Here is a 27,999-nt window from a genome sequence, read left to right on the forward strand (position 1 = left end):
CTTTTCCAGATCCGTAACTACTGTGTGTAGCCCTCTGTAGCTCTCAACAGAATCTGCTGCAAGTATACGTGCCCAACAAAAATAATGGCAAACTCCTGTACAGCCACACAGTGGTAAATGCCTGGAATAAACTACCACCTAATGTTAGATCTATCTCAAACCCAAACTCTTTCAAAACAGCTCTCAACGCTATCTTTCACACATCTTGCTCTTGCCAATATAATCACCCAACTTAACCCTATCTTCCTCCCCTCCTACAATCCTCTAATACTCCTATAATCTATTATGACCTCTCTTTCTACTAACAGACTGTTTTCTACTGTCTCTTGGTCTACACTGTTGACTCGGACAGTGATCTGTGCTTTGGGACTATCTTCTGTATATAGCATACATATATATTTGTAGTTGTTACTGATTTTAACTTTCATAATGTAATCTGTTTTCAAATCAATAGTCCTGCTACAGTATACTTGTATTTTCTCAAACTACTTTTGTTATATTAGTTAAATCTAACTTGTTTTTGATTTCTATGTCATTTGATTTATCATGTAACATGCATTATCTGGAGCTTTTCTCCTTGGGCGGCTGAAAAGGGGCTGCTGCCCAGTCGGACTAACACAGTTAACAAATGTCAAATAAATAAGTAAACTGTCAGCTCTTAGGAGAGTTTATCCATGGGTTAACTGGCTTGTGTTCACCTTTTCCCAAAGGGCACTATAATGCACTTACTGACTGAGTTTTGAACTGTGGATTTGGTACCAGTCATTTATCTGTGTTAGACCCTCTTGCAGGATGTTAGTGTCAAGGGAAGATATATAAAAGCTTCCAATTTACAGTCATCTGTGAACTTGGTGAGCCAGAGGCCTCTGACATTAGCTTTGACTTCCAAGAAGTAGATGCCAAAGAGGAGCAAGCCCAGCACAGATTCCTGTGGTACTCTGCTGGTAACAAGTCTCTTGGTGGAACTGGTCTCACCAGTTCTGACTTCATTGGTCCTGTGAGCCAGTTGGCAATCCAGTGAGTTATGTAGGGATTTATGCTTAGTTTGGTGAGTGTCATCACCTGAGGGATGAATCATTATTAAATTACTTAGACAGGTCAAGATAGGCCAAATAAAAGAAAAAAAAAAAGCATGGAAAAGGCAACCAGCAGTCAAATAACCATGCTAGGAATACCACTGTTTATTAATAAAAATCCACAATGTTTGTGAAGCACTTTTGTCCCTAAAGCACTGGGACTTCTTCAGAACAAAATAAGAACAATTAACAGCTTGTTTAAATATCTTTATTAGATCATGTGACTTTAAAAAAAAAAGCTATTTTAAAAGGATACAGTAATATAAATATGAAAGACTTGCTTAAAAATGTCGTATTGAACCAAAAAACATAAAACAGCAAACACAATTATAACACTTGTGCTCTAGTTTAAAGTATAGGAACTATGGAGCTCTGATCATTTAGACCAAGTGTTATATTGGAACTCAGTTTAAGTTGCCAAAAGACCTCAGGTCTTTCTATTTGCAACTCCCATCAACCTCCTCTAATGTCTTTTGGAACGATATCCAAAATAGCAAAATGGAATTTACCCCACCCAGAGCAACTTAAAGTGTGCTTAAAAAGTACATTATTGATGTTACCTTTTGAAATTGCATAAAGGTGTTCATAAATTCTCTCTCTTAAATTTCTCTCTGTCTTCCCAACATAGTGGAAAAACAGAGCAATTTTTAGAACCCACCCTGACTTGGTAGGGATTTTAGGAGAGAATTCCAATTTGGTATACAAAATGAGGAGAAACCTCAAGTTCCTTTTTCAGCACTCTTCCCTACCAGTTACGTTTAACTTTAAAGGTACGGCAAAATGTGGGAGCTGTCACCAATATTCTTTTATTTTAGAAAAAAGCCACCTTACAGTTACCTAAGATTCCTTTTTAAATTCATCTTAGACATAGTAATTGCTCATCTAAAGGTTTGGTATACATTGCAGTTTGTAATGTCAAAGTTACTATGTTGGGAAGACTGAGAGAAATTTAAGAAAGAGAATTTATGAAGTCTACTTGGGGTATAAAACAGTCCAAGTAAATTCTTGGCCACTTCCCATTCTTTTACCTTTCCCTCTGTAATTAATTGCTCCCAGTATCTTGGTTCCTTTGCCAGTTTTCTCCAATAAATTCCAGCCTCCTCTTTCCTATTGTCTGTATCCCTCATTGCAGTCATCCCTATCGGCAGAATCTCCTTTCTCCATTCCCATGTTGGCTTAGATCTTAAGAGTACTCTTCTGCTGCTTTATGGTTATGGTTAATGTTATTCTCCTTAATGATCTGCATCCAAAATCCCAGTCTCTCCTTGTTTCTTGAGCCCCCCACCCACTGTTTCATCATCATCCCTTTCCACTTTGAATTGTAGATTTCTGCTGTGTATAGGAGCCTTAATTGTGTAGCTCTGAAATACCCCTAAAAATCAGGTAATCCCAAACCACATTGTTCAACTGGAAGAATCAGCTTATCCCACTTGCCATCTTCCCTTCCTAGATAAAATACTTCAGCTCTTTATTAATTGCTATCTACAACTTCTCCTAGGGTTGATAAAAATATGCCTGACCTGTGGATAAAACTAAAGGGACTAAAAGCATTTTAACTGCTTGTATCTTGCTATCCATAAAACAGAGCTTCCAATTTCTCAGTTTTTGTATTATCTTTTGTTTACTCTCGTCCCACGTATGTTCAGCTACCACAACAAACTCCTTTTCAAGCCACACTCCTAAGTACTTCATTTTATCATGCCCCCATAAATACTGATATTGCTGAACCAATTTGTGTATGGATACAGTTTGCAGCTATTTCCTTTGTTTTAGCTTCGGTAAATTTGTATCATGAAAAAACACGAAACTGTCTAAAAGTGTTCCACAACAATGACCTGTCCTTTTCTGGTTTTATCTATAAAATAATATCTACAAATAAAGCCAGCTTTTCTTGACTACCATACCAATTATATCCTAGAATTTCTGAGTCCCTTATTTTCTTTGCCAGTGGTTCTAAATATAAAGCAAATAACAAAGGGGAAAGAGGACACCCCTGCCGGTTCCTCTGCTCAAACAGAAATTACCAGAGGGGGACCCACCCAGTTTAATTTTTGCCTCCAATCCCTCACATATTCTCCTAATCAACCTTAACTTTTTATCAGGAAAAGCAAATGTTTCCATTGCCCTGCTCATAAAATCCCAGTTTACTCTGTTGAATGCTTTCTCTGCATCAAGACCCAACAACAACAGCGGTATTTTCTTATGATCTGCTTCCCTCTGGATCATTGTTCTGTTAATGTTATCAAATGTTTACTTTCCCTCCACAAAACTATAATGATCCATAGCTATCAATGTCGGCATCATCTTTGCCATTCTTTTAGCCATTATAGACAAACACTTTCTAATCATGTTTTAGAATTGAGATGGGTCTATATAAAGCTAGCTCTAATGGGTCTTTACCCTCTTAAGTTATTACAGCCACCACTGCTTTCTTACAGGATGTTGGTTCTTCTCCTCCTCTTAAAATACTATTAAACAAAATCTTCCAGATCTTTAGCAGTTTTTCCCACCTACTGTCCAAACCTAAACAGGAATACCACCTATTCCTGTGGACTTTCCTGTAGATTGGTTATACATCACCATTTTTATCTCGTCTCCTCCTATCCTGTTATTCTACTTCTAACCTTGGCCATTTAATTCTTCCATAAACATTTCCATTTTTACTTTTTCTTGATTTCCATATTTCTCTACTTTATACAGATTTTCATAACATTTCCAAAATCTTTCTAGTACATCTACAGGATCTGTTGTTATCTTCCTTGTTACAGGCTCCCTAAGCTTGGTGTCAACCCCCTTTACTTTATGTTGCCAGAGTTGCTGTGCTAAAAGTTTTTGTGCTCTGGAGTTATCAAAAAACAGCTGCTTAGCAGCAGTCTTTTTCAACTCATGGGTATTTTCAAGGTAATCCCGTTTTCTGTTTAGCATTTTGCAATTGCTCCTCCTCTTGTTCTGTACAATTCTCCCTATTCTACTATACTACCTTTGCCAGTCCCTCTATATAATTCTTGTTACTTCTTGGTCATATCTCTCATTTACACTCTATTTTAAACTCTGCTTTAATTTTATCTGACTCCTTTGCTATATTTTCAAAATAAATTTCTACCTTCAGTAACAACTCCCGAATCATTTCCACTACCTATTCCTTACATTCCTCTTTATTCAACAGATATGTGGGGAAGCACCAGTGTCTCATTTTTATTTCATTACTTGCATTTTTATTTTAGTTATTATTGGTGCATGATCTGAAACAGTTATTTCTAGCCTAGCCCAGTTTTTGTATCTTGGAGAATAATATGTAAATTCACTCCGGACTCCTACTACTGAATTCACATCTTCCATAGGTTCATACTAGGCTATCTGCCCTAGGGCATTTATAAGCCTAGCCAGAGTATGTTTGGCTTTCGCCACCCATTTTAAATTAATTTTGCTATGCCCTTTTTCGAGGTTAGTATACTGTGCCTCTGTCTAACAGTGACACAGAAGTGATACCCGGGGTAAACCTACGATCTCCCATCCACTCATCAAGATTCCTCTTGAAAAGAGTCAATGAGGGACTCTGCCTAACCTGGACTGGGATTTTATTCCAGAGTGAAGGGAGCCTCTGGATTATGAATCTGTCCCTCCAGCATGTCCTATTTATTTCAGTGCTGAGGTTCAAGTCTCTCGAGCGTGTAGCTCGATGGGATTTGGATTTTTTGAGGTGCAGCATGTCCCTTAATTCCGGGTTGGACATGGCCTTATACGTCAGGCACAGGTCACCTCTCAGCAGGCGGTATGCCACTGAGTAGAGCTGGAGTTTCTTTAACCGGGCAGCATATGGCATCTGTTTAAGCCCTTTGATCCTCTTGGTGAGGTACTTTTGGGGTCTTTCCAGTTGCTGCAGGTGTTTGGTAAGGTACATCCCAAAAGGGGCATTGTACTCAATTATGGGCCTGATGAGTGCCAAATACTTTCATAAATTTCTTTAATATCTACCCTCTTTGGTAACATTTTCCCCTCTGGGCCCCTAGATACATCCTCACTGCTGCATATCAAATCACAGTCCCCACCTACAAGTAATATTCCTTGCTAAAAGCTAATTATTTCTCCCAGAATTTTCTAAACCTACATTACAGCAGTTTTATTTGGAATAGAAATACATGCTAGTGTAATCCTCCTCCCAATACTACAAATCTACAATTATCTTTTTTTATCCTCTTTTATCACTATTGGAGCTCCTATTGCAGTTAATTTAAGTTCTCACCTTTTCCTTTGTTCCAGATATTCCTCTGAATAGCTATCTTAAAAACCTTTCTTTATCAAATTCACATGCTCAGTTTTTCCTAAATGTAATAGCAACCCACCTGGCATCTAAAAAATGGACACATTTAAAAATGTTGCCCTCCCCCTGCAGTTAATAAATGTACACATCATTTCCACTGGTCTCCTCTAAAATATTAAATATATTATTTTTAGATTACCAAGCCTCTCTGTAAAAAAAAAAACAAACCTGTAAATTACATGGATCACTTTTAGACAGATGAAGGCATAATACAGTCTGAAAAAGCTACGTTTTTGAATGGTACAAATGAAAATGTACTCTGTAGAGTACAAAGAGTATGCCTAGTTTACCTTCTTTTCCCCACACGTCACAAGTATTAGGAGGGATTAAATGGGATAGTGCCAAAATTTTAGTCAAAAATCAGCAACGTCCATGAAAATCAGAGACAGTTGAGAGGCCTTCGACTGCATGATGCTACGGCATTTATTAAGTTTTAAATCTACTTATATATTATTTTTTATTGTAGTATCATCTTTCGACGGTCGTTGATTGTAATACTCTTATGTATCTAAATAAATTAATCAGCACAAGAAAGGTAATGGTAGATGTGTATATAGAAAGACAAGATCACAATGTAGATGCGCTAAATACAACCATGAGCTGAGTTTACAACTGCGCACCCTAAGGGTACTATGCAACAATTTATATCTCTCAAATGTCCAAGATTTTTTCCCACACAGTTTTAATGTGCTCAGTTTTCTGGCAAACCATTACGTACAGAAGTCACTAAATCATGGCATAAGTAGTTATGAACGTTAGTCTTTGTAAACTTCAGGAAATGCGCGTTAATGCAAACCGTATTATATTAGTTTTCTAAATTTATAAGAGCAAAAGTTAACTTCGCCCCCCGCCCAGCATTCTTGTTCTTAAGCATTGAGCCAGAACCTGCAACGCGCACCTGTCTCAGAGAACAAGCATTGAGCCATAACCTGCAATGCGCACCTGTCTCAGAGAACGATGTTTGTTCAGTTGAACCTTCATAACCCCCCCCCCCCAAAAAAAAAAAAAAAAAGAAAAAAAAAACATATATTTTTCAAATAATGAAAGATCTGAAAGCTAAGTAGCTTGGAATGCATTTGTTTTCCGGTTTAACGAGCCAGGAGTACAGTTACATTTAACAAAAAATAAATAAATAAATAGAGAGAGAGCGCCCACTGGAAACGGAAATCGTCTCTTGGTCCCATACAATTCTGCTTCCGTGTACTGTGCTTCGCGGTAAGTGAAGTGCTTTATTGTTGGTGTGTGTTAATTACACTAAGTAGTTATGACAAAAATTAAGAAAGAAAAGCACGATCCAGATGAGGAGCCGGCCTGTTCCTCCATGGCTGACCCTCATGTGGAGAGGACGTATCAAGAGTTGGTGGCTTTTGTTAATCCGATCGCTAGCCCGTTAGCCTCTCGCAAGTTGAGCAAGAAATTATATAAGTGTGTCAAAAAAGGTGAGCACGTGAGTGGTTGGTGGTGGAGAAACACAGGTTAAATAAATGTTTTTCAGCATATGTGTAACAAACAAGCTTTTTAATTTAATTTTAGAGGGGTGGGGATTACATGGTCTTTACTTTCTGAGCACTTTAAAAATTGAGAATGTTATTGAGAATGTTGTTTTTACTTTTTAACAATTGGAATCTTTAACAGATAGCTCAGCTTTCTATTAGAACTCTGATATGATTCCTGTTTTCCTGCATGCAACATTTGCGTGACAGTTGTTTTTATTTACAGATCTATATTTGCATTTGTTAAGGTTAAAGTATTTCTGTTTGTGATTTGAGCTCAAAACTGAAGATACCCTTTTCTCTAAGTAGTATTATGTGCAAACCAGGACGAGCGAAGTCAGAATTAAAATGGAGTAGAAATTGTTTCTAGCTGATATAGCGGATTGAATATTTCTGATTATTTAGATTTTGCTAGGAACATTAGGGGGGTTGACTAGTAGTAATCATTGTTCTTGTGTTTGTGTAGACGGTGTCGTGGTAAATTTAAATTCAAGGTGGTGGAAGCATAGTAGTATCCAGATAGTTCTAGATGGGTTGGTATAAGGACGAGAGAGTATAACCTTTGTGGGGTAGTAATGTTGATTGACTGTGTGTTAAGCACCACTAATGTTCTTCAGGTGGGTGTTGTCAGGTAAATAAATACTGTACTGCCCAGCCATGTTTAGACCTTACCACCTTTGAAAGGTCTGTTAATTCTTGATAACACCCACCCCAGAGAGTATTACTGACCCTGTAATGGGCTATCTTGGATTGTTTCATTAGTATGTACATTTCTTATATTTTTAACACTTTTTTTTAAGTTGTCATTTAAGACCAAGGCAAATATGCATATAAAATAAAACTGTGTCCAACATAACTCGTTAAATTCATGCCTTCCCTTAAACCTCTCTCCTCCTATTATTCTGCATGTATTGTGCCCACAGTTTCCATTTATTTCTATGTAATTTGCTCCATCCTTTTTCTAAAAATCCAATTTCCAGTTCTTTTTTATGTTAAAAAATATCCAGTACTTCAAGTACAGTTGGTTTAAACTTAGGTTTATAGGTAGGTACTAGGCTATTGGCCCTAGGGCCTATATAAGCCTAGCCAAAAAATGTACTCTGGATTTCCATTTTCTGGTAATGGCTTTTTGGGCAGCAGCCAGGATTAAACTTAAGAAGACCGTAATATATCTAGGCAGCCCAGGTCCTGTGTCTCAGCTCAAAAGAATAATTTCTTTAGTGATACATACTTTCTCAACCATTTCTGACAGAATACACTGTAGGAAATTTTTATGTCCCCAGGGGGTGGAGGTTGGCATAATGGTTAAGGTGTTTACCTTACAGACACAAGGTACAGGGTTTGATTCTCACATGGGGTAATTGACTAGGCTTAAAATGGCCCAGAAGTGCAGTTAGCCTAGTACTAATCAATGACCCCATGAACCTCTTTCTTCCCCATCACACTTCCAGTGTGTGTGCCATCTACCTGAGGAAAAATTCTTTAGAGTCTGTTTGGGGTATAAAAATATTATTGAATACACTTCCAAGCAAAAATCCAAGTGTCTTCTAGACTTTGTTACATAGTCTAGAGCAATACATATGTCCTTCTGTTGTTTCTTTGGGAAGAGAGACTGTTCTTTCCTAACCTCCTCTAGTTCTCATAGTTATTGTACCAATTTTTATATGCTTTACTAATTATTCATTTTTTAAAATAGCTATTTGTATTCTAGATTCAACTAAAAACTGTACTAGAGCAGGTCTTTCACTTAAGATTCCTTTATCCCTTTCTCTTTACCTTCACTATATCAGTCACTGTTAGAGAAGGCAGTCTGTAGCCAGCAGTCCAAATGTCTTCTTGGCCTCATCTCATTCTGTTACTTCCCCCCTGTAGTTATTTGCTGTCAGTTCCATGGTTCCTTTGCCAGTAAATTCCAGCCCACTCTTGCCTATTCTGTGTACCCCTGCTTGCAGTCATCCCTAACAGCAAAATCTCCTTTCTCCATTTTCATGTTGGCCTGGTTCTTAAATACTTTCTTTATAAATGTAATATTCTGTATGGCTGTTGCCTAAATATTTTGTCTTGTTGCGTTACCACAAATAGGGGTATTGCTGAACCAATTAATGTGCAGGTACATCATTTAGTGCTGTAACATTTGTTGTATCTTCATTACGAGAGCAACTTGGTGACCGCCTACCCACCTCTGTCCTTAGATACACCTCCCAACGTGCTAAATCTAACCTCTATGGAGACTGTCGCAAACTTTCAAACTTCAGTATAACCCAGTTTAACTCTATTCTGTCTTCCACTGACTGGTCTTTCCTTACACATCATTCTAAATGAAGCAGTAGATAATTTCAGTAGCATCTCCCTGAATACCCAAAACTTTCTCTTGCTCTCTCTCGAAAGATTAGAATAAAACCCAGTTATGCTCCCTGGGTTTCCAAATAAACTTAATTCCTTAATCTCCAAAGAGATAAAGCTTGGGAACCTGGACTAAAACTAAGGAATTACCCTAACTTCACAACTGTAGAAATCTTACTAAGAAACAAATCAGTGCTGATAAAAAGTCCTTATTTACCTTTGCCCACCTAAATAACAAATCCAACCCTCATAAGTTCTGGTCGACCATTAATAAAATTATTTTTCCGGGCTAATTCTCAAATCCCTCCCCTACCCAAATATAACCCCTCTGGAAACAGCTACCCTACTTAATAAACACTTTGACACTGTTCAGGCATTCTTACCATCCAGTGGTAACACTACTCCTCAGCCTACCCCTCCCAACCCATCTAACTCTTAATACTTTCTCCTTACACCCTGTGCTTACTTCCTTACATCCACTCTAGTCTTCTTAAGCTCAAACCCTGCTCTCCTTCCACTGTTAATCTACCTTCCTCAAACTGGCTGCTGATTCAGTAGCTTACTCAGTGTTTGTACTAATCAGTAGGTCCATTCAGGAATCCAATGTACCTACCCTTTGGAAATCCTTTTTCACTATACCTCTACACAAAGGTGGTAATTCCACAGACCCGTCTAATTATTGGCCCATAGCTATCCTATCCCCCTCTTTAAAATTTTTGAAAAATGCATCCACTCTCAACTTCTAAAACACCTCCTTCACCACAATCTTCTAACGTCCACCCAGCATGGTTTTCGTCTCAACCATAGTACAACTACTGCCCTCCTATCCTTTACCCATACCATTACTGAGGCCCTGGATAACAACAGACTCATCTCTTGTCTCTTCCTAGACCTTTCCAAAGCATTCAACACCATCTCCCACCCCCTTCTGCTATCTAAACTTGCAAGGCTTAATCTATCTTTCTCCTCCCTAGCCTGGTTCTCCAGCTACTTATCCTACAGAGAGCAGTCTGTTAAATGGCTCTCTTCCTCTTCTCCATTCTTACCTGTCCCAACTGGAGTTCCCTAAGGCTCCATCCTTGGCCCCCTCCTGTTCAATATTTTCACCAATGACCTCCACTCATCATGTAAACAATCCTCCCTCATACAATATGCCGACGTTTTCACTCTCATCTCCATCTCAGACAACATCTCTGAACTCCATGCACTCACTCAACATACCTTTTTATCTACTGGACAGTGGCTAACCAGTAACCTACTCATCCTCAACCCTAAAAAGACCCAAACTGTTACTATTTCTCCCCGCTCTTTCTCACCACAAACCCTCCTTTTCTATTACTTCCTCTAATAACACAATTATTAAACCTGAAGCTCACAAGACTTCTTGGAGTCATCCTCGATGATGAACTAAAATTTAATATGCACCTTCTCCAGTGTATAAAAGACAAACCAGAAACTAGGTTTACTATATTGTAACAAAACATTTCTAACTCCAAATGCTAGAGACTCCCTTGCACAAGCTCTCCTCCCCTCCCTTCTTTATGCTGCCCCTGTGTTTACCAGTTTTCAAACTGCAACCTTTAACAAACTTGCCATAAGATGGCCAGATTCATCACAAACTCTACTTGCAATACTCCTCACTGTCTAGCCCTTGCATCCCTCCACTGGCTTGAATTCCTCAATTTATTGTTGCAGTCTGTGTACACAACTTCTCGCACTCTCCGTACCTCTAATCAGCAACTTCTACACACCTACCAACCTAGGAAAGAAGTGGCAAACTCTTTTATATAAACACTCCATCACCCAAATTTGGAACAAACTTCCTAGAGACATATGTTCCACCATTCACCCATCCCACTTTCAAGAAAAACTTAAACTTCATCTGCTTAACACCAAAATATGTCCTTGTCAGGCCCCAACTTAACTCCTCTCTTTCCTCTTGGGAACCATGTCTGTAACCCCCCTCTCAACAATATATTCCCTGTATTGGGGGATATTTCTCTACTGTATACTCATTCTGATGGACAAAACTCTTGTAAATTTTAAATCTCTACTCCTGTAAACTTTAGGATAGATATAACTAGTGTTGCATTTTGCTGTTGAATTCCAATTGTTATTGCATAGTCAATATCTTGTCATACTGTGAATGTATATAGTGTCATTTTTCTGTAAACTGTTATGTTTCTTGGAACTTTTCTCCTTGGGTCTCCACTGAAAACAGGCCACAAGCCCAGCTGGACTAACCTGCGTAACAAATGTCAGTAAATAAATTGTATATTCTGGAAAGACTTGAAACTGTCTAAAGTGTTCCACAACACAGAGATGTCCTTTTCTGGATTTATCAGGTACAACATAATATCTGCAAATGAAGCCAACTTTTCTTAATTGTCACACCATTATATCCTTGGATTTCTGATTTCCTTTTGTTTCTTTGACAATGGGTCTAAATGTAAATCCGATAACGGGGGGGGGGGGGGCACGCCTGCCTGCCTGCCTGCCTGCTTGATTGCTTTCTTTCTTTCTTTAGGCACAACTTATCAGAGGGAACCCTCCCACTTCAATTCTTGCCTTCATTCTGTCATATATCCTGGGAACTCTCCCGTGTGAATTCTTACCTTCCTTCTTTCATAGATCTTCCTAATTAACCTTATTGTTGCATCAGGGAGTGCATATGCTTCTATTGGCCCACTGTTAATATCACGGCTTACTCTTTCAGATGCTTTCGTTGAATCTAAACCCAGCAATAACAGCGACATTTCTTCTTCCCTCTGGATCATCATTGTCCTGCTAATGTTGTAAAATGTTTTCCCCCTGCCCACACGCACACAAAACCACAGTGGTCCATATCTGTCAATTATGGAAACACCTTTGCCATTCTTTTAGCTAGTATAGACATAAACACTTTAAATCTATCCTTCCATAACCCCTTTATCTTGTATTTTGCACGTGGGGTCAGGGTGTCACTTCAGCATTGACAAGCCTCTAGATCCAGGGTTTATACTGCTGGATGGCTAGCTGCACTTTTTATAACCATGGTTTAAAATTGAAATGGGTCGATATAAAGTTGGGTATGACTGGTCTTTACCGTCTTTAGGTATTATAGCCACCACACCTTTTTTCCAAGATGTTGGTGCTTCCCTTCTTTTTAAAATGCTGTTTAATAAAAACCTGTTTAAAATGCTGTTCAATAAAAACCTTTCAGATTTCTATCACTTTCTTATTTTCTTCCCTCTTAATGTCCAAACTTCCTCATAGAATACCATTTGTTCCTGGCAACTTTCCTGCTTCCTACAGATGTGTGTGTGTGTGTGTGTGTGTGTGTGTGTGTGTATATATGTATCTCAAATGCGCACACAATGTTTATCTCATGGCCTCTTACATTAACTGTTAATTGTTGTGCCTCCTGTACCAATAACTTTGGCATAATTTAACTCTTCCATAAGTGTTTGCAGTTGTGCTCTTTCTTGATTTTTGCTTTATACAGATTTTCATAAATTTTCCCAAATATCTTTAATTCTACAGGCTCTCTGGTTACTTTTATTGTTATGGGCTCCCTAAGCTTGGCAACAACCCTGTCCACTTTCTGTTGCCTGAGTTGTTGTCCTAAAAGTTGTGCTCCAGATTTATCAAAAAAAATAGTTGCTTAACAGCAGTCTTTGTAAACTTGTGCATATTATACAGGCACTCCATTATCTTCTCTTTAGCACTTTGCAGTTGCGTCTGCTCATGTGAGATTCCCTTTTGTTGTATTTTAACCTTTGCCAGCCACTCTCAAAAATGTGTTTTACTTCTTAACCATCTCTCTCTCATTTCTGCCATATTTTAAACTCATTTTCATTTTATTCTACTCACTAGCTGTAACTCCTGACAAAATGTTTAACTCTTGTGAATCACTTCCACTACTTATTCCTTAAATTGTTATTTTTAACAGGTAGTTGGAGGGAGTGTTGCTGTCTCGTTTTTATTTCATTACCTTGTATTTTTATCTTGGATGTTGTTATTGCAAGATTTGAAGTAATTATTGGGTATGTGCCAAAGCTTTTAGTTCAGTGTACACATTCCTGAGAAATATATCTGAGTTCTTATTACAGCAGTCACATCTTCCTTACCAAATGTTTTCATACATTTCTTCCAAAATATACCGTCTTGTTATATTTTTCCCTTCTGGGTCTCCCAGATGCATGTTCACTGTTGCAAATCAAGCTTTAGTACCTACCTGTAAGTAATATTCTCTGTTGAAAGCTGATTTTTTCTCCCAAGAATTGCTTAAGCATCATAGTAAGTTTTTAGTGGATATAATTACATGCCAGCTTAATCCTTGTTTGTTAGTACCTCTTACTACCACAAATCTAGTTATCTTTTTCCCATTTTCTGTCACTGTTGAAGGTCCTGTAGCAATTATGTAATTACTCCCCTCTTCCTTTGTCCCTGATAGGATGTCAGGATGGATATTCAGCAGACTTTCTTTAGCAAATTTGTATGCTACTTTCTTTCCAAATACATCTGCAGCATTGCTGTTTGCACTCTGCATTTCTTAATGTAATTCAATACTCTGTTCTTTTTGTCTGTTCCTGTAAGGCCATACAAGATAATATGGATAGTGTAGCCATTAAGATAATGTATTGTTCCTACCTGTTATCAGTGACAGTTTTATTGAGTGTGTGTTTCCAGCTTTTGTGTTTAATTTGTTTGGCGGGTTGATTCTGTTTAATACCATTGTTTCTTGTCTCCATTTGAACTTGTGACATTGAGGATTCTCATTAAAACAAAGTCTTGAACAAAAAAGCTGAATACATTGTCCGTATACACCCATAACCTGTTAACTTAGCAGAAATGCACAAAAATGTGTACATCTTCAAAAAAAGAAATTTAACCCTCCAGTTAGGGACAGTTGCCCTAAGGAGACAGCTGGTACCCACAGGAATTACCTAACCTGAAATTAAGGTTACTCATGCTAAAGTGCATGTTATAGGCTGTGCTATCACTTACACTATTTTATGTCTTTTCTTTTCCCTATCCCACTTCCAGGTGTGAAGGCCAGCTTGTATGCTTTCAGAAAACGTAAACTTTTAGGTACAAGACAAAGTGTACTGGTTATGTTTAAATAAAACTAAAGTATACACGTCTGTTAAATGTATTAGTGTTCAGGCTGTAAGGGAAGCTGTTGTCTTATTCTGGTCTATACTAGAAGCATGAAAAGGCTTCTTAGCGAATATGGAAACAGTGACACATATTCATCGAATCACATTTAACCGATTCGATGAATATGACATAGGACAAGGAGATAGTTGTCCAACTTCACTGAGTTGCCCTTTCCTTCCCTAGAGTGCGATCTCGGAGTTGGTATATTTAGTTAGGGGGGTGTGAGGGGCGAAGCCCCCCACCTGTTTATGGTGTTAAATTTTATTTTATTTTAGCGAACAGCCCCGTAAGTTTTTCTTTTTCCCTAGGGAAAAATGCCATTACATAGCTGTTCGCTATTGTCAGGGTTTGTGCATTGTGTAGACTTGTATGTAGTCGCACATATGCACTTTCAGTCTTATAATATAGACCTGTCCTATTCACTTCCAGTAATTTCATATTTTGTTTTTTCATTGAACTGCTTGCCCTTCTACCTTTACATTTTGCATTTCCCTCAGCAAAGATTGCAAAGAACTCTCAAGATTAATTGCTTGCAGCTGCAGACCGATAATCTGCATGGAAAAGTCAGCAATGAGGGAAGGGGGGAAAAAACTGCTAGCAACTCTGCAGATACATACATGAATCTTGGTCAGTTTCACTCAGCAGATAAAATGTAGAACTGCTTTCAGCTGCAGACCTTTTTTAAACACATTTATTGAATTATCACTTGTGACACAGGCAATCCTAAATTTATATAAAAGACCTGCATTCCGTTGTGCAATATAATCAATCCACCGTTGTACATGTTGGTCAGTTCCTGCCTTCCCTTAAACTTTATTCTTCCTCCAAAACATGTTTCTGCATGTTTATGCTATGAACCTATGTACTGCACCTATAATTTTTATTTTTTCCTATGTAATTTGCCCCTACCATTTCTAAAGTTCTAATTTCCAGTTCTCTTATCTCTGTACTGCCACTTACCTCTCTCCCCATCCCACCTCCAGCATTTGGAGTCTACGTGGAGTATAAAAATACCTATACAAACACTTCTAAGCTAAAATTCTAAAGCTTCTAGCCCTTGTTGCATGTTTGGGAGCCACACGTGTCCTATTATTTTCTTGTGAATTGCTTCTCTAACCTTTTCCCAATCTTTTCTAAACTCCTCTGGTTCCTATTGTTGTTGTGTAATATTTTATATTCCCTAATTACCCCTTTTTTGAAAGCAGCTTCTGTTCTAGGTTCAACTAAAAACTGTACCAGTGCAGGTTGTGCATTTAGGATTCCTCTATCCCTTTCTCTTTGTCTGTACTTTGATATCCGTTCCTGAGAGGGAAGGTAGTCTCTAGACTATAGTCCAAATATCTTTTTGGTCTCTTCCAATTCTGTTACCTTTTCCTCTCTAATTATTTGTTCTTATTACCTTTACTCATTAGCTAGTTTCATCCACTAAATTCCTGCCCCCTCTTGCCTACTTGCTGTTCCCCTAATTACAGTCGTCCCTAACTGCTGAATATCTTTTCCATTCCCATTTTCATTTAGTTCTTAGAATACTTTCTTCTACTTTTGAGTATAGTATTCAGTATGACTGCTATTCTCCTTGAGGATCTACTTCAGAATCCTACTTTCCCCTTATTTCTTCATAGGTAGGTACTAGGCTGAGTATAGTATTCAGTATGACTGCTATTCTCCTTGAGGATCTACTTCAGAATCCTACTTTCCCCTTATTTCTTCATAGGTAGGTACTAGGCTTAGGCTATCAGCCCAAGGGCCTACGTAAGCCTAGCCAACAAGGTTCCATGGCTTACACCACCCAAGAAAGTTATTTTCCTGTGCCACTGTCTAGCAGAGACAGAGAAGTGATCCCCGGGGTGTATTTCCTATTTCCCATCCACTCAAGATTTTTCTTGAGTGCTAATGAAGAACTTTTCTTGACATAGATGGGTAGCTTGTTCCAGAGTATAGGAAGTCTCTGGGACAGGAATCTATCCCTCTAGCATGTCCTGTTTATTGTGGTGACAAGGTTTAGGTCCCCAGAGCATGTAGCTCAGAGGGATTGGGATTTCTTTAGGTGTAGCATGTTCAACAGCTCCTGGTTTGACATAGCTTTATATGTTAGGCAGAGATCACCTCGGAGTAGGCGATATGCTACAGAGTAAAGCTGGAGTGTTTTGAGGCGGTCAGTGTAGGGCATTTGTTTGAGGCCAGTAATCCTCTTTGTAAGGTACTTCTGTGGCCTTTCCAGCTGCTGCAGATGTCTTGTGAGGTACATTCCAAAAGGGGTGTTGTACTATATAATGGGTCTAATGAGTGTTGAGTAGAGGGGAACAATGACCTCTTTTTTTTTTTTTTCCTGGATGAGAACCCTTTTATGATTAGATGTGCCACGTAGAGGGACTTCCTTCCTGATGTGACTATCAAAGGAGAGACAACTGTACACCTGGGTCCCAAGGTCTCTTATCACGCATTCGGTGTTAAGTAGATTGCTGCCTGTGTGGTAGTTCATGGATACAGAGTTTTTACCAAAGGGGATGACACTGCACTTTTTGGCATTGAGCTTGAGGCCATGGCTCTGTCTGAGTGAGGCCCCTCTGTAGGATTTCCACATCATTTGAGGACTTGACTATGGCTCCTAGTTTGCAGTCATCTGCGAACTTCGTTAACCAGAGGCCTTCTGTGTTAACATGTACTTCAGAGAAGTAGATACCAAACAGGAGAGGTCCCAGGATGGAACCCTGTGGTACTCCACTTGTCACTGCTTTGAGGTCAGATTTGGAGTCTGCAACTTTTACAGTGTGGGTTCTGTCAGTGAGCCAGCTGGCAACCTATCTTGTGATGTTGGGATTTATACCTAGTTTAGTGAGTTTAGCTATAATTCCAGAATGGGGGATGGTGTCGAAAGCCTTGGCGAGGTCAAGATGGGCTGTGTGAACCACCTTACCCTTATCCACGGCTTTGGTGACTGCCTCAATATCGGGTTCAGGAGGCATGATCTGCCTTTCTCAAACCCGAACTGGGTGGGATCCAGAGTTTGGAGGTTACCAATGTCTTTGTTTGAGCTCCATGATGATACGTTCCATGGGCTTGCAGACCAGGCTCATCAGGCTAATAGGTCGATAGTTCCCGGGATCAGTGGTGGTTCCCCCCCTTTGTGGAGTAGAATAACTGTTGCTGTGCGTCATTCAGTGGGCACAAAGTGTGATGCGAGGCTATTATTGAACATGAGGCTTAAGTGGGGAGCCAGTTCATTCTGAAGTTCGTGTAAAACGCAGCCTGGGATGTTGTCCAGTCCCATGGATGCTGTGTTTTTGGTTTTAGAGAGTGCAGCTTTTACCTGCGTAGTTGTGATTACAAGGACTCTGCATTCTTCCTGTATAGATATGGGCCTTTTAGGGGGTGAGAGGGGGGTAAAGTTAGCACTGAAACTATCTGCCAGGATGTTGGCAATATTAGTTGGTTCTGTAATTTTCGTGCCTTTGTGTTGTAACTCCGAGCAGATCTGGGTGTTGCCATCTAGATTCTTGACATAGCTATAGAATGCTTTGTGGTTGTCCTTAGATTTAGTGGCGATTTTGTTTTCGTAGCTAGCATTGGAGGAATCCTATAAGGGATCTCAGCTTTTTACTGAGGCTGACTAGGGAGCTCCTCCACTCATGGGATTTTACTCTCTTGCAACAGTTTCTTCCTTCTGTTGTACAGTTTGTTTGTGGCAGGGGACCACCATATTGGCTTCCTTTTACTCCCTGCTTCATGCTCTTTCCACTTTTTATTGTAACTTTCTATGTTTGTTATGTATAAGAGCCTAACTGTGTAGTTCTAAAATATCCATTCAAATCAGGTAATCCTAAACCACCTTACTCTGTTGGAAAAAACAACTTATTCCACTTGACTGTTGCCTGCTTTCCCTCTCAGATAAAATCCTTCAACTCTATTAATTACTATCCACAACTTCTCTTTGGCTGATAAAAATATGCCTGACCTGTGTTTAAAACAGGAGAGACTAAATTTTTTCAACTGCTTGTATCTTGTTGTCCATAAACAAGAGTTTCAAGTTTTTCCATTTTTGTATTATCTTTTTAAGTCTCTTCCCACATACCCTTAGCTGCCTTAACAGAATCCTTTGTAACCTATACTCCTAAATACTTCATTTTATGATGTCTCCATAAATATGGGTATTGCTGAAGCAATTTATATGCGAGTATGTAGTTTACAGCTGTAGCCTTTGCTTTATCTTCTTTAATTTTATATCCTGAAAAACCTAGACACTGTCAGAACGTTCTGCAGCAGTGAGATGTCCTTTTCTGGTTTTATCCACTACAAACTGTCAGAAATTACTGTACCAAATGTGTGTATATATAATGTAGATATACAGATGTGTGCAAGAAAAAATAAGTATATACACATACGTGCGTGTGTGATGCACACGTTTTCTTTGCCAGTGGTTCTAAAGGTAATGCAATCGAAGTGTTCAGACATAACTTATCAGAGGAACCCTCCCACTTTGATTTTTCTGCCTCTAAACCCTCATGTAACCTCCTAAATAACCTTGTTATTGAATTAGGGGATGCAAATGTTAACATTGCCCTACTCTGGGTCTTTACTGTCTTTAGGTATTACAGTCCCCCCCTTATCACTTACTCCCTCCTAGCTTCCAAACTTCCACAGGAATACCATCAATTCCTTGAGACTTTCCTGCAAATTGGTTATACGTCAACATTTTGATTTCATTTCCTCCTCTCTTAACTGTTTGATTGTTGAGCCTCATCTCCTCTATCCTTGGCATAATTAAGTCTTCCATGTGTGTTTGTGTTGATTTCCACATTTCCCTGCTTTGTACAAATTTTCATGAAATTTCCAAAATATCTGTAATACCTCTACAGGATCCCTGGTTATTTTTCTTGTTATAGTCTTCAAGTTTTTCTTAGTATAATGACTTAGGCAACAGAAAGAAAAGTTTTTCGTGCTATGGAATTATTTAAACCAAAATTCACTAGGTGAATCACTCTAATAGTGGCCTTGCGTATACCCTAATCTCTTGCTTGCTAGGATATCCACATCATTGGATCAACAAAAATCCACATCATTGGATCAACAAAAACTCAGTAAATCTGAAACTTGGAACGATAGGAAGCCTATATTGTCCAAGTTGAAAGGTACCAAGCAGCTAATAACCAAAGAAAAAAATCATTAGTTAGTATCCCAGTCCTGGTGAAATTCTTCCTCGTTCTTAACTATTTCTCCAGTGAAAGAAATGAGTCGCCATTCTGTGTTAAAATCTTCCTTTTTATTAATTGAGGTAGGTGAGCACAATTCTGCAAAAACAGTTGCTTAATAGCAGTCTTTCTAAACTTGTGCATATTATTCAGGTACTCCATTAATTCTCTTTTAGTACTCTGCATCTGTGCTTTTTATTCTATGAAATTCCCCGTATTCTGCAGTACTTTAACCTTTGTCGTTTGTATTACTACTTAATCATAGCTTTCTCTTTTATTTCTACCCAGTTTTTACACTACATTTTCATTTTATCTCACTCACTAGCTATAACCTCTGGAGTACTTCTTCCCTAATAACTACCAGATTTCCACTACCCGTTCCTTAAATTCCTTTCTTTTTAACAGGTAAGTGAGGAAGTACCCTTGTCTCATTTGTACTTCATTACCCTGCATTTTTATTTTAGTTATGATCTCCTGCTACATCCTCACTGTTGCAAATCAAAATCAAGTCCCTGCCTACAAGTAATATTTCCTTCTGAAATCTGATTATTTGTCCCCAAATTTTCCATAATAGCCATTTTAGGTAAAATAGAAATTCATGTGAGGGTAATCCTCTTCCCTTACTAGTAGCCCCTTGCTATCAGAAGTGTGTCATTTATTAGCTTTTTACCCCTCTCTTGTCACTGTCAGAGTTTCTTTAGGAAATAATGTAAGTACTTCCCTTTTCCTTTGTCTCTGATAAAATTTCAGGATGGATATTCAGCAGACTTTCTGTATGAAGTTCACATTCCAATTTTTTCTAAATGTGTCTTCTGTAGCATTGCTGTTTGCACTCTGTATTTCTTAATATAATTCAATGTTTTCCTTTTTGTCTACCTGTGAGATCATTCCCATTCCTTGATAATATGGAAAATGTTGCCATTATGGTAAGAAGTTACTATTCCTACCTGTTATTATAATATGATGGCTTTTTAGATGTCTGTTTCCAACTTTTGCGATGCATGCAGCCACTTATTTTAGGCAAGTTAATCTTTTACACAGTTGGTTCTTATTTGAACCTGTGTCACATTTTTTAAGACTTTGTTTCAATGAAAATCCTCGGACAAAAAAAAATCGTAACCTGCCAACTTAATACAAACACCCAAAACTAGGTACATCGTCTACTTGGGGCAACTATTCCTAGTAGAAATAGTTGTCCTAAAACAGAAAGCTGCAGACACACGCAGTATCTGACCTAAATTTAAGGTTTTCCATGCTAAGACTCGTGTTACTGCCCGTGCTTCTGCTTACACTAACTGCTGTCTGTTTCTTTATCTGTATTCTGCTCCGAGATGTGAAAAACAACTTGTATGGTTTCAGAAAACATTAACTTTTAATCTTAAAGAAACCAGTGGTGTGGCTTTTTTATTGCTGTATAATCAGCTTTTCTCCAAGGAAACATGAGAGAGAGAAAAAAATGCAGTACTCAGTTGCAGGCCTCCTAAAGACACACTAAACATTTTATTGTTAAAGGAAAACTTGTCATTTGCGTTCACTGTTTTCTTATTTATTTGTTTCCATTTAAAAATAGTTAGATTAAGCCAAAGATGTTTATCCAGACATTGACCTATGCAAACATAACAGAAAACATATCAACCCTTTGTATTGTGATCTGTGTACTTTTACATCCAATCTCCCACCTCAACAACCCTAGATTACAGCCTATTTACTTAATCACGTTTCTGTCTAACCTTTTTTCTCTTTTTGCAATGCAATGTCTACATTTCTTCATACTAAAAAAGGGATGAAAGAAATTAGGCACTGCTTAATGTCTTTACCACATACAGTAACTGAAAATAAAAAAAGTCACAAAGCAGAAACTGAAGCAGATAAACACAAAAGCCAGAAGAAGTAGCTGGATTGAACCCACTCAAAGTAATGCAGACTGCAAATAACCACACAGTTGTAGAATGCAGAATCCACTTTATTAACTTCAGACCAAAAAAATCCAAGGATGAGCACTTTTGTCCAGAAAGATCTAGACTTCCTCAGACAATTTACCCCACATAGTTAATTCCTGTTTAAACTGTATAAGAAGGAAGTTCCACCCAGTTATAAACTAATCCATTATCTCATTAAGAGCAGAATATTTACAGTCACTGAATTTAAAAAGCAGACAAAATGTACAAACTGAAAAAGTTCATGGAACACACCACCCTAAAAAACACACTATATATAAGCACTGCTTCATAAAATGACAATGTACAATAAATATTCAAATATGTTGAGCATGTTAAAACAAATGTGTAATTAAGTACTAAAAATAGATATAGTAGAAAATGCTGAGAAATACACTTATAATGAATACTGAACATGTGAATTATTTAAAATGTTAAAATGCATGACAAACCTCTTACTTTCGTAATCCTTTTCCAGAAAGAAATTTCATTTTTCTTCATGTTATTTTGAGCACATCAAATTTTACACCAGGTTTTTGGATGATATGTTTGTTCTGTGGGATGGACCTGTTGATGCTAAGGGGGCTGCCACCTATGTGGTAATTCATGGGTGTTTTGTTTTTCCCAAACAGGATGACTATCCATTTTTTGGCATTTAGCTTGAGGCCATGACTTTGACACTAGGTGTTCGTCTCAGTAAGGCCCTTTTTGGAGGATGTCCGTGTCAGCCAGAGAGTCAGTTATGGCTCCCAGTTTGCAGTCATCGGCGAACTTGGTTAGCCATAGTCCTCCTGTGTTTGCCTGTACTTCTGAGAAGTATATGCCGAACAGTAGGGGTCCCAGGACCGAGCCTTGCGGGACACCACTTGTGATTGGTTTAGAGTCTGACCTGGAGCCCGCTATTCGTACCATGTGATTTCTGTCTGTAAGCCAGTTGGCAACCCATCTCGTGACATGGGGGTTTATGTTCAGGCTGGTGAGTTTTTCTGTAATACCCAAATGGGGAATGGTGTCGAAAGCCTTGGCGAGGTCAAGGTAGGCTGTGTGAACCACCTTTCCCTTATCTGTGGCCTTGGTGACTGTCTCGGAGAAGTCAGACAGGTTTAGTAGGCATGATCTGCCGTTAAAGCCGAACTGGGTCGGGTCAAGTGTTTGGAGGTTCCCAATGTCTTTGTTAATGGGTTTCATGATGATGTGCTCCATAGCCTTGCAGACCAGGCTAGTCAGGATTATGGGGCGATAGTTACCAGGGTCGGTTGTGGCGGCTCCTTTGTGGAGAGGAATAACCGTTGCTGTGCGCCATTCTTTGGGCACGTAGCCTGTGAGAGAGGCTAAGGTTGAACAGCGTGTTTAGGTGGGGGGTTAGTTCGCTCTGTAGTTCGTGCAAGACGCAGCCTGGCACACCATCTGGTCCCATTGATGCTGTGTCTTTGGCTTTTGAAAGGGCTGTTTTCACCTGTGCGTCTGACTTTTGGGACACTACATCTTTCCAGTATTGTTGTGGGCCCTTTTGGAGGTGAGAGTGGGGTGACGTTTGCACTGAATGTTGGCAATATCAGTAGATTCGGTATATTTTGTGCTATTTTGCACTAGTTCAGGGCATATGTGCGAGTTGCCACTTAGATTCTTACATAGCTAAAGAAGGCTTTGTGGTTATCTTTTTTGAATCCTTGGCTATTTTTCTTCCGAAGTTAGCCTTGGATGATTTCATGAGGGACCTCAATTTCTTACTGATACTGATCTGGGATGTCTTTCCTTCTTGGGACTTGCTTTTTTTTCTGAACTAGTTTCCTCCTTCTATTGTATAGCCTGTTTATTGCAGGGGTCCACCAAATTGGTTTCCTTCTCTTAGAGGAGTGAGTCTTGGTTTTGCTAGGGATGGCACGATCCATGCATCCTTGTAGGTGCTCAGAGTGCATTTGTAAAGGTTTCTACATCTTGGGCAGCGTTATCCTTTAGCGTGGGGGCTGTGAAACTTACCACCTCTGTCTTAAGTAAGGTGAAGTTTGCTTTAGATTTTTTACTGTGGTTTCCTTAGTTTGGGGTGGTGGAGGGGTGTGGACATCCAGAGTGTGGTCTGATCTAACCAGTGATGGGTTGACCTCCGGTGTGGAACACCTGTTGCCCATGTTAGTGATGACCAGGTCCAATATGTTTTCACCTCTGGTAGGGGAGTTTGCCAGCTGATCCAGGGTGTTTGAGTTTATGAATTCCAGGCAGCGCTGGGCCTTGGAATTTGTACTAGAGTAGTTTTCCCAGTGAATGGTAGGGTAATTGAAATAGCCCAATATCAGGGTGTTTGGTAGAACCTTCATGTTTTCCAGTGTCTCCAGAAAGGTGGAGTCGTGGTCCTGGGTCATGGAGGGTGATCTGTAGCAGGCCACAATTTACATTGCAAATTTGCCCGATGTTGCACATGCATGATCTCAGAGGTATCGTGCTGCGCCACTAAACCTGGCGGTGTAGGTATCCTTGATGAATATGGATAACACACCCTCCTTTTGTGTTTCGGTCCGTGTTCTGTGGCTGTAACGTGTGATACGAGTTGCAGCCCAGTAGTGCTGGGGTGCTCTCTGGAGCCTTGAACCAGGCTTTAGTTACTACACAGATGTCAATGTTCTCTGTACTGAGGAGTGCTTCGAGCGCGTGCATTTTGAGATTTAAACTCCTGGCGTTAGAGTAGCATAACCCTCAGTTTTTTGTTAATTGTGCTGTTTACGGAGGTGGGTTTGACTTTTGAGCCTTGTCTAAAAATGGCACTATGGGGGCAGCAAGAGCCTTGGCCAGTATTCAAAAGCCTAGGGGTGACAGGTGCAAGCAGTCTCTTGCGAAGCAAAGCAGCTTGTCGAGCATGTTGTCCCAGGCTGACAGGCACTGGATCCCCTTTGACACCAGAAGCTTAGCCAATTGTTGAAATTGATCATTTTTTTTCTTTATACTGAGCTATCATTCTTGGTGAGGGCAGGATGCTACTCGGGGTCAGGGTCATACCAGCCTGGGCTACATGATCAGAGAGCTCTTCCATGTCTCTTCATGTAGTCCAGGGAGGTACGTCTCTGGTCATTCACACCAACATGAACAATGACAGAGTCATATTTGTACTTGTTCTGGAGTGACCTGAGTGCTTGTGTTATGTGGTGGATTCTGGCTCCCGACAGGCAGCTAACAGTAACCTTCTGCTTGCCCAGCCTAGTGAGTGGGACGTCAGTGTGCCTAACTATAGAGTCACCTATTACTAGTGTGTTAGGTATGTTATTTTGTCTTAAGGGCTGTGATTGTGTGGCATACTGATTTTGCGTTTTATGTATTGTCTGGTTTGATGGGAAGTGCAGGTTGTTTGGGTGTCTGCTTTGGAGGTTTCTGATACTTTTTCAGGTTTTTATTTAGAGCCTCAGAGTATGATTTTGTGTATTTGCGTATTGTTTGGCAGTGCTGTTTTTAGTAGGTCTGTGTGTGGCTGGAGTTGTGGTGCAAGTGTTAACCTTCTTTTGTCTGTTCCAGTCTTGGGTGGAGACAGCTTAGCTTCCAGTTTGGCTGTATAATTGCATCTCTCGCATATGTTAGTGTTTTGAGGTAGGAGGAAAGGGTTGTCTGTGTACATGAGGCAGTTGTAACATTGCCTCAGGATACCCCGATTCATCAGCTGGACTGGAGAGTGCACCTGAAGTTGCCCTTTGGTCATGCCTGAATAGTAGTCGCTTGGTTGGTGAGGGGTGAATAAAGAGCCTTGCCCTGCTGGGCAATCATTGTCCGGGTATATTAGTGCTTGCTATTACGTCTGAGCACGTGCTGGGCTATAAGATGCTTTTTGAGTGCTTAGGTTGAGAACTCTGTCTCTCATACATTTTTCTTTGGAGCACAGGAGCAGATTTTATTGGCAAAGTCTCTGTGAGCTTTATTATCAGAAACATGAGAAACAGTCCCATTATGTTTGATGGCTCACTTTTTGTTGGATAAACTTTTTTTTCCTTAGCCTGTTCAGTATCAAAAATGTCTTTGACCCTCCGTTTAATAAAATATTATGAAGACAGTTGGATACAGCATCTTGAATCTCACACCTGCCCCTCTACATTCTCTAATTACTGGGATTCATTTGCTTCTGCTGTACAGTGAATAATCATTTTTTACAAACACTTTTCTGTCTTCAGTTTTTAGTACTTTCCCATCTGCCACAGTTTTGTCAGGATTGACTCTTCTGGTATGACATCTTTAGTAATACAGGTCTTGGTTGCTTCTTCATGGCCAGGTTTGGAGCATGCACTCGGTGCCCTTTCAGTTAACAAATCCTGTTGTGAATTACATGTCCAGATGCTTTCTTCTGTATACTGTCTTCCAGCTCAGCCTTTTTTTTTTTTTGAAACAGCTCTTCTTGAGGAGTCTTGTACTCAGCCAGACTTTTCTTCGTTTCAGCTTCTGTTTCCTTTGAAGTTTTATCAGTTCATTTGAATTTCTTGTTAAATCTTATGAGCTTTTTTGTCGGCCATTTGTTATTTGAGTTGATATACTCCAATTTTTTTTTCTTATTTTCAGCACTTCTGAGTACATTTGATTTTTTTTTCCTTCTAAATTACTGGAAGCCATCTCTTGTGCAAAAACTGAAGCTTGACCTACTTTTGCTGGTATCCAGGTGGTGTGTTTACTAGCCACTAACTGTTTTTTTTTCTCCAGCTGGCAGAATTGTTAACTCTTATCTCAGATTTTCACAGTAGGAGAGCTGAAAGCTCTTTATCAGTGTGCAGCCATTTTGGAAGCCCTACATTTTTTTTTTTTTTTTTTTTATGCAAAGTAGTTCCTCTGTCTGATGTTTCAGACTTGCTGTAGCATGTGTAATTGTTTGTGTTTTGCATCTAAATTATAAGTTATGGATGCATAGGCACAGACAGATTTGCCCACCTATAGACAGAAACACAGGCATATGCTTTTTTTATTCGAAAACCGGACAAATTGTACTCGTAAATGTTGACTTAAAAGATACACTTCCGTACTGGCCAAGAGGTTAAAATTCATCCACCCTTCTATCATCTTGCCATTTTAGTCTATTTTGTTTTCAGAAAACCAGATTAACAACCATACCCTTGCATTAGAATCAATATAATTTATTAACAAAATTTTAAAATTGCATTAATAAGACATTATCTTGTGCAATATCTTAATGGGGCTTGACAAGGCTACCCCCTTTTACCTTTATCCAGCGAGTCAATTATCCAAACTAATTGGGACCTAGGGTAGTTCAGATAATCAAGCATACATTGAATCAGATAAAAACCCCCCTGCAAAAATCAGTGTTTTTCTGCATGCTTTTCGACCATTCAGTGATTCCAGTGGACAGTAACTAATATTTTTCTCACACACGCAGGCTACAAGCTCAAAAAACAGACACAAGCGAATATGTATGATGTTTACATATTCAGACTTTGATTTTTTTTACCCAAAACCTTTGTAAGGCTTGCGTTTGGATAATTGAGGTTTATGATAGACTCTCTACTGTATTTGACCCCCTGTTTGTCTCTAATTTAAAATTCTCATTTTATACTTGACATTATTAATATCTCTGTACCTTTTATGTGCCTTCACAGCTGATACTAACATGCATATCTCTTCTGTTAATTCTGACCTAGTCTCTATCTCCTCTGAGTTCTCCAACTGCCAACTCAATCCTAACAAATCTGTAGTACTCACATTAAACCCAAATTACTATAAACTAGAGGACTGCTGTCATAAAGAAATCAATAGAATTCTTATGTATTTCATAGATGAACCTGTTTAAAATTGACTCGCCCTCCAGCTTTCCTTGGCAGCCTGACTAGGACTCGGACCATCACAATTGGTGGGATGAGCTTAATTTTTCTTTTCAAAATGAATATTATACCAAAAATTGTATCCCATTTTACCTAATTTTCGTAAGATGTCCCTATAAAGTTCTTTTCTAATGTAAACTCTACCTTGCCTATATTTTATTTGGTCTCCCAGGTTTACCAGTTATCGCCTACAGTAAGGCGTAACTGCAACAAAGAACCAGGTAGGGTTAGAGTTACCTGACTTTCCCTTATACTGTCTAATTATTAATGCAGAAGACTAGTAAAAAGCCTTAACTACTTGTCAAATTCTAATATTTTGCAGTCAGTTGTTGTGTAATCACATGCTCTGCTACAACTGTAACCCTTTTGCCTTTCACAAAACCAAGTGACATTAAAAATGTATAGGTGCATAACTTCATAAGTATGAAAGTCCACCTACTTCAGAAACTTGTTTAATATGCTAGGTTTTAATGCATCGAACTTTTACAACCAATGCATTTAAATCGTAATTTTAAATTAGTCAAGTGATAGATTTTCTGTCTTCCCTCTCTCTAACAATAATGTGGTCATGGGCTTTGTTTCACACACTCCACTACTGGCTGAAAACATAAGGCTGAAATTATAGCTCCCCAAGGATTATCTCCCCATATTGAATCAAATCTGTTAGCTCTTACATAAAAATATGATACTCCTCAGTTAG

The 27,999-nt window shown here is 39.0% G+C and overlaps 1 protein-coding gene across 1 annotated transcript in view; it reads left to right on the plus strand.

Annotated features, from left to right (window-relative positions):
* Positions 1-6,560: 6,560 nt before the first annotated feature.
* The window catches only part of NHP2 (NHP2 ribonucleoprotein), a 231,677-nt gene continuing 210,238 nt past the window's right edge, over positions 6,561-27,999 (plus strand). Inside the window, exon 1 of the mRNA XM_044069935.1 lies at positions 6,561-6,836. Within this exon, the coding sequence (XP_043925870.1) occupies positions 6,662-6,836 (175 nt within the window). The 5' untranslated portion in view covers positions 6,561-6,661. The remainder of the gene's footprint in view (positions 6,837-27,999) is intronic.

Source organism: Protopterus annectens, chromosome 4.part0, assembly GCF_019279795.1.
Source record: "Protopterus annectens isolate FY-2018-M chromosome 4.part0, PAN1.0, whole genome shotgun sequence".
NCBI classification, from domain to species: Eukaryota; Metazoa; Chordata; order Ceratodontiformes; family Protopteridae; genus Protopterus; species Protopterus annectens.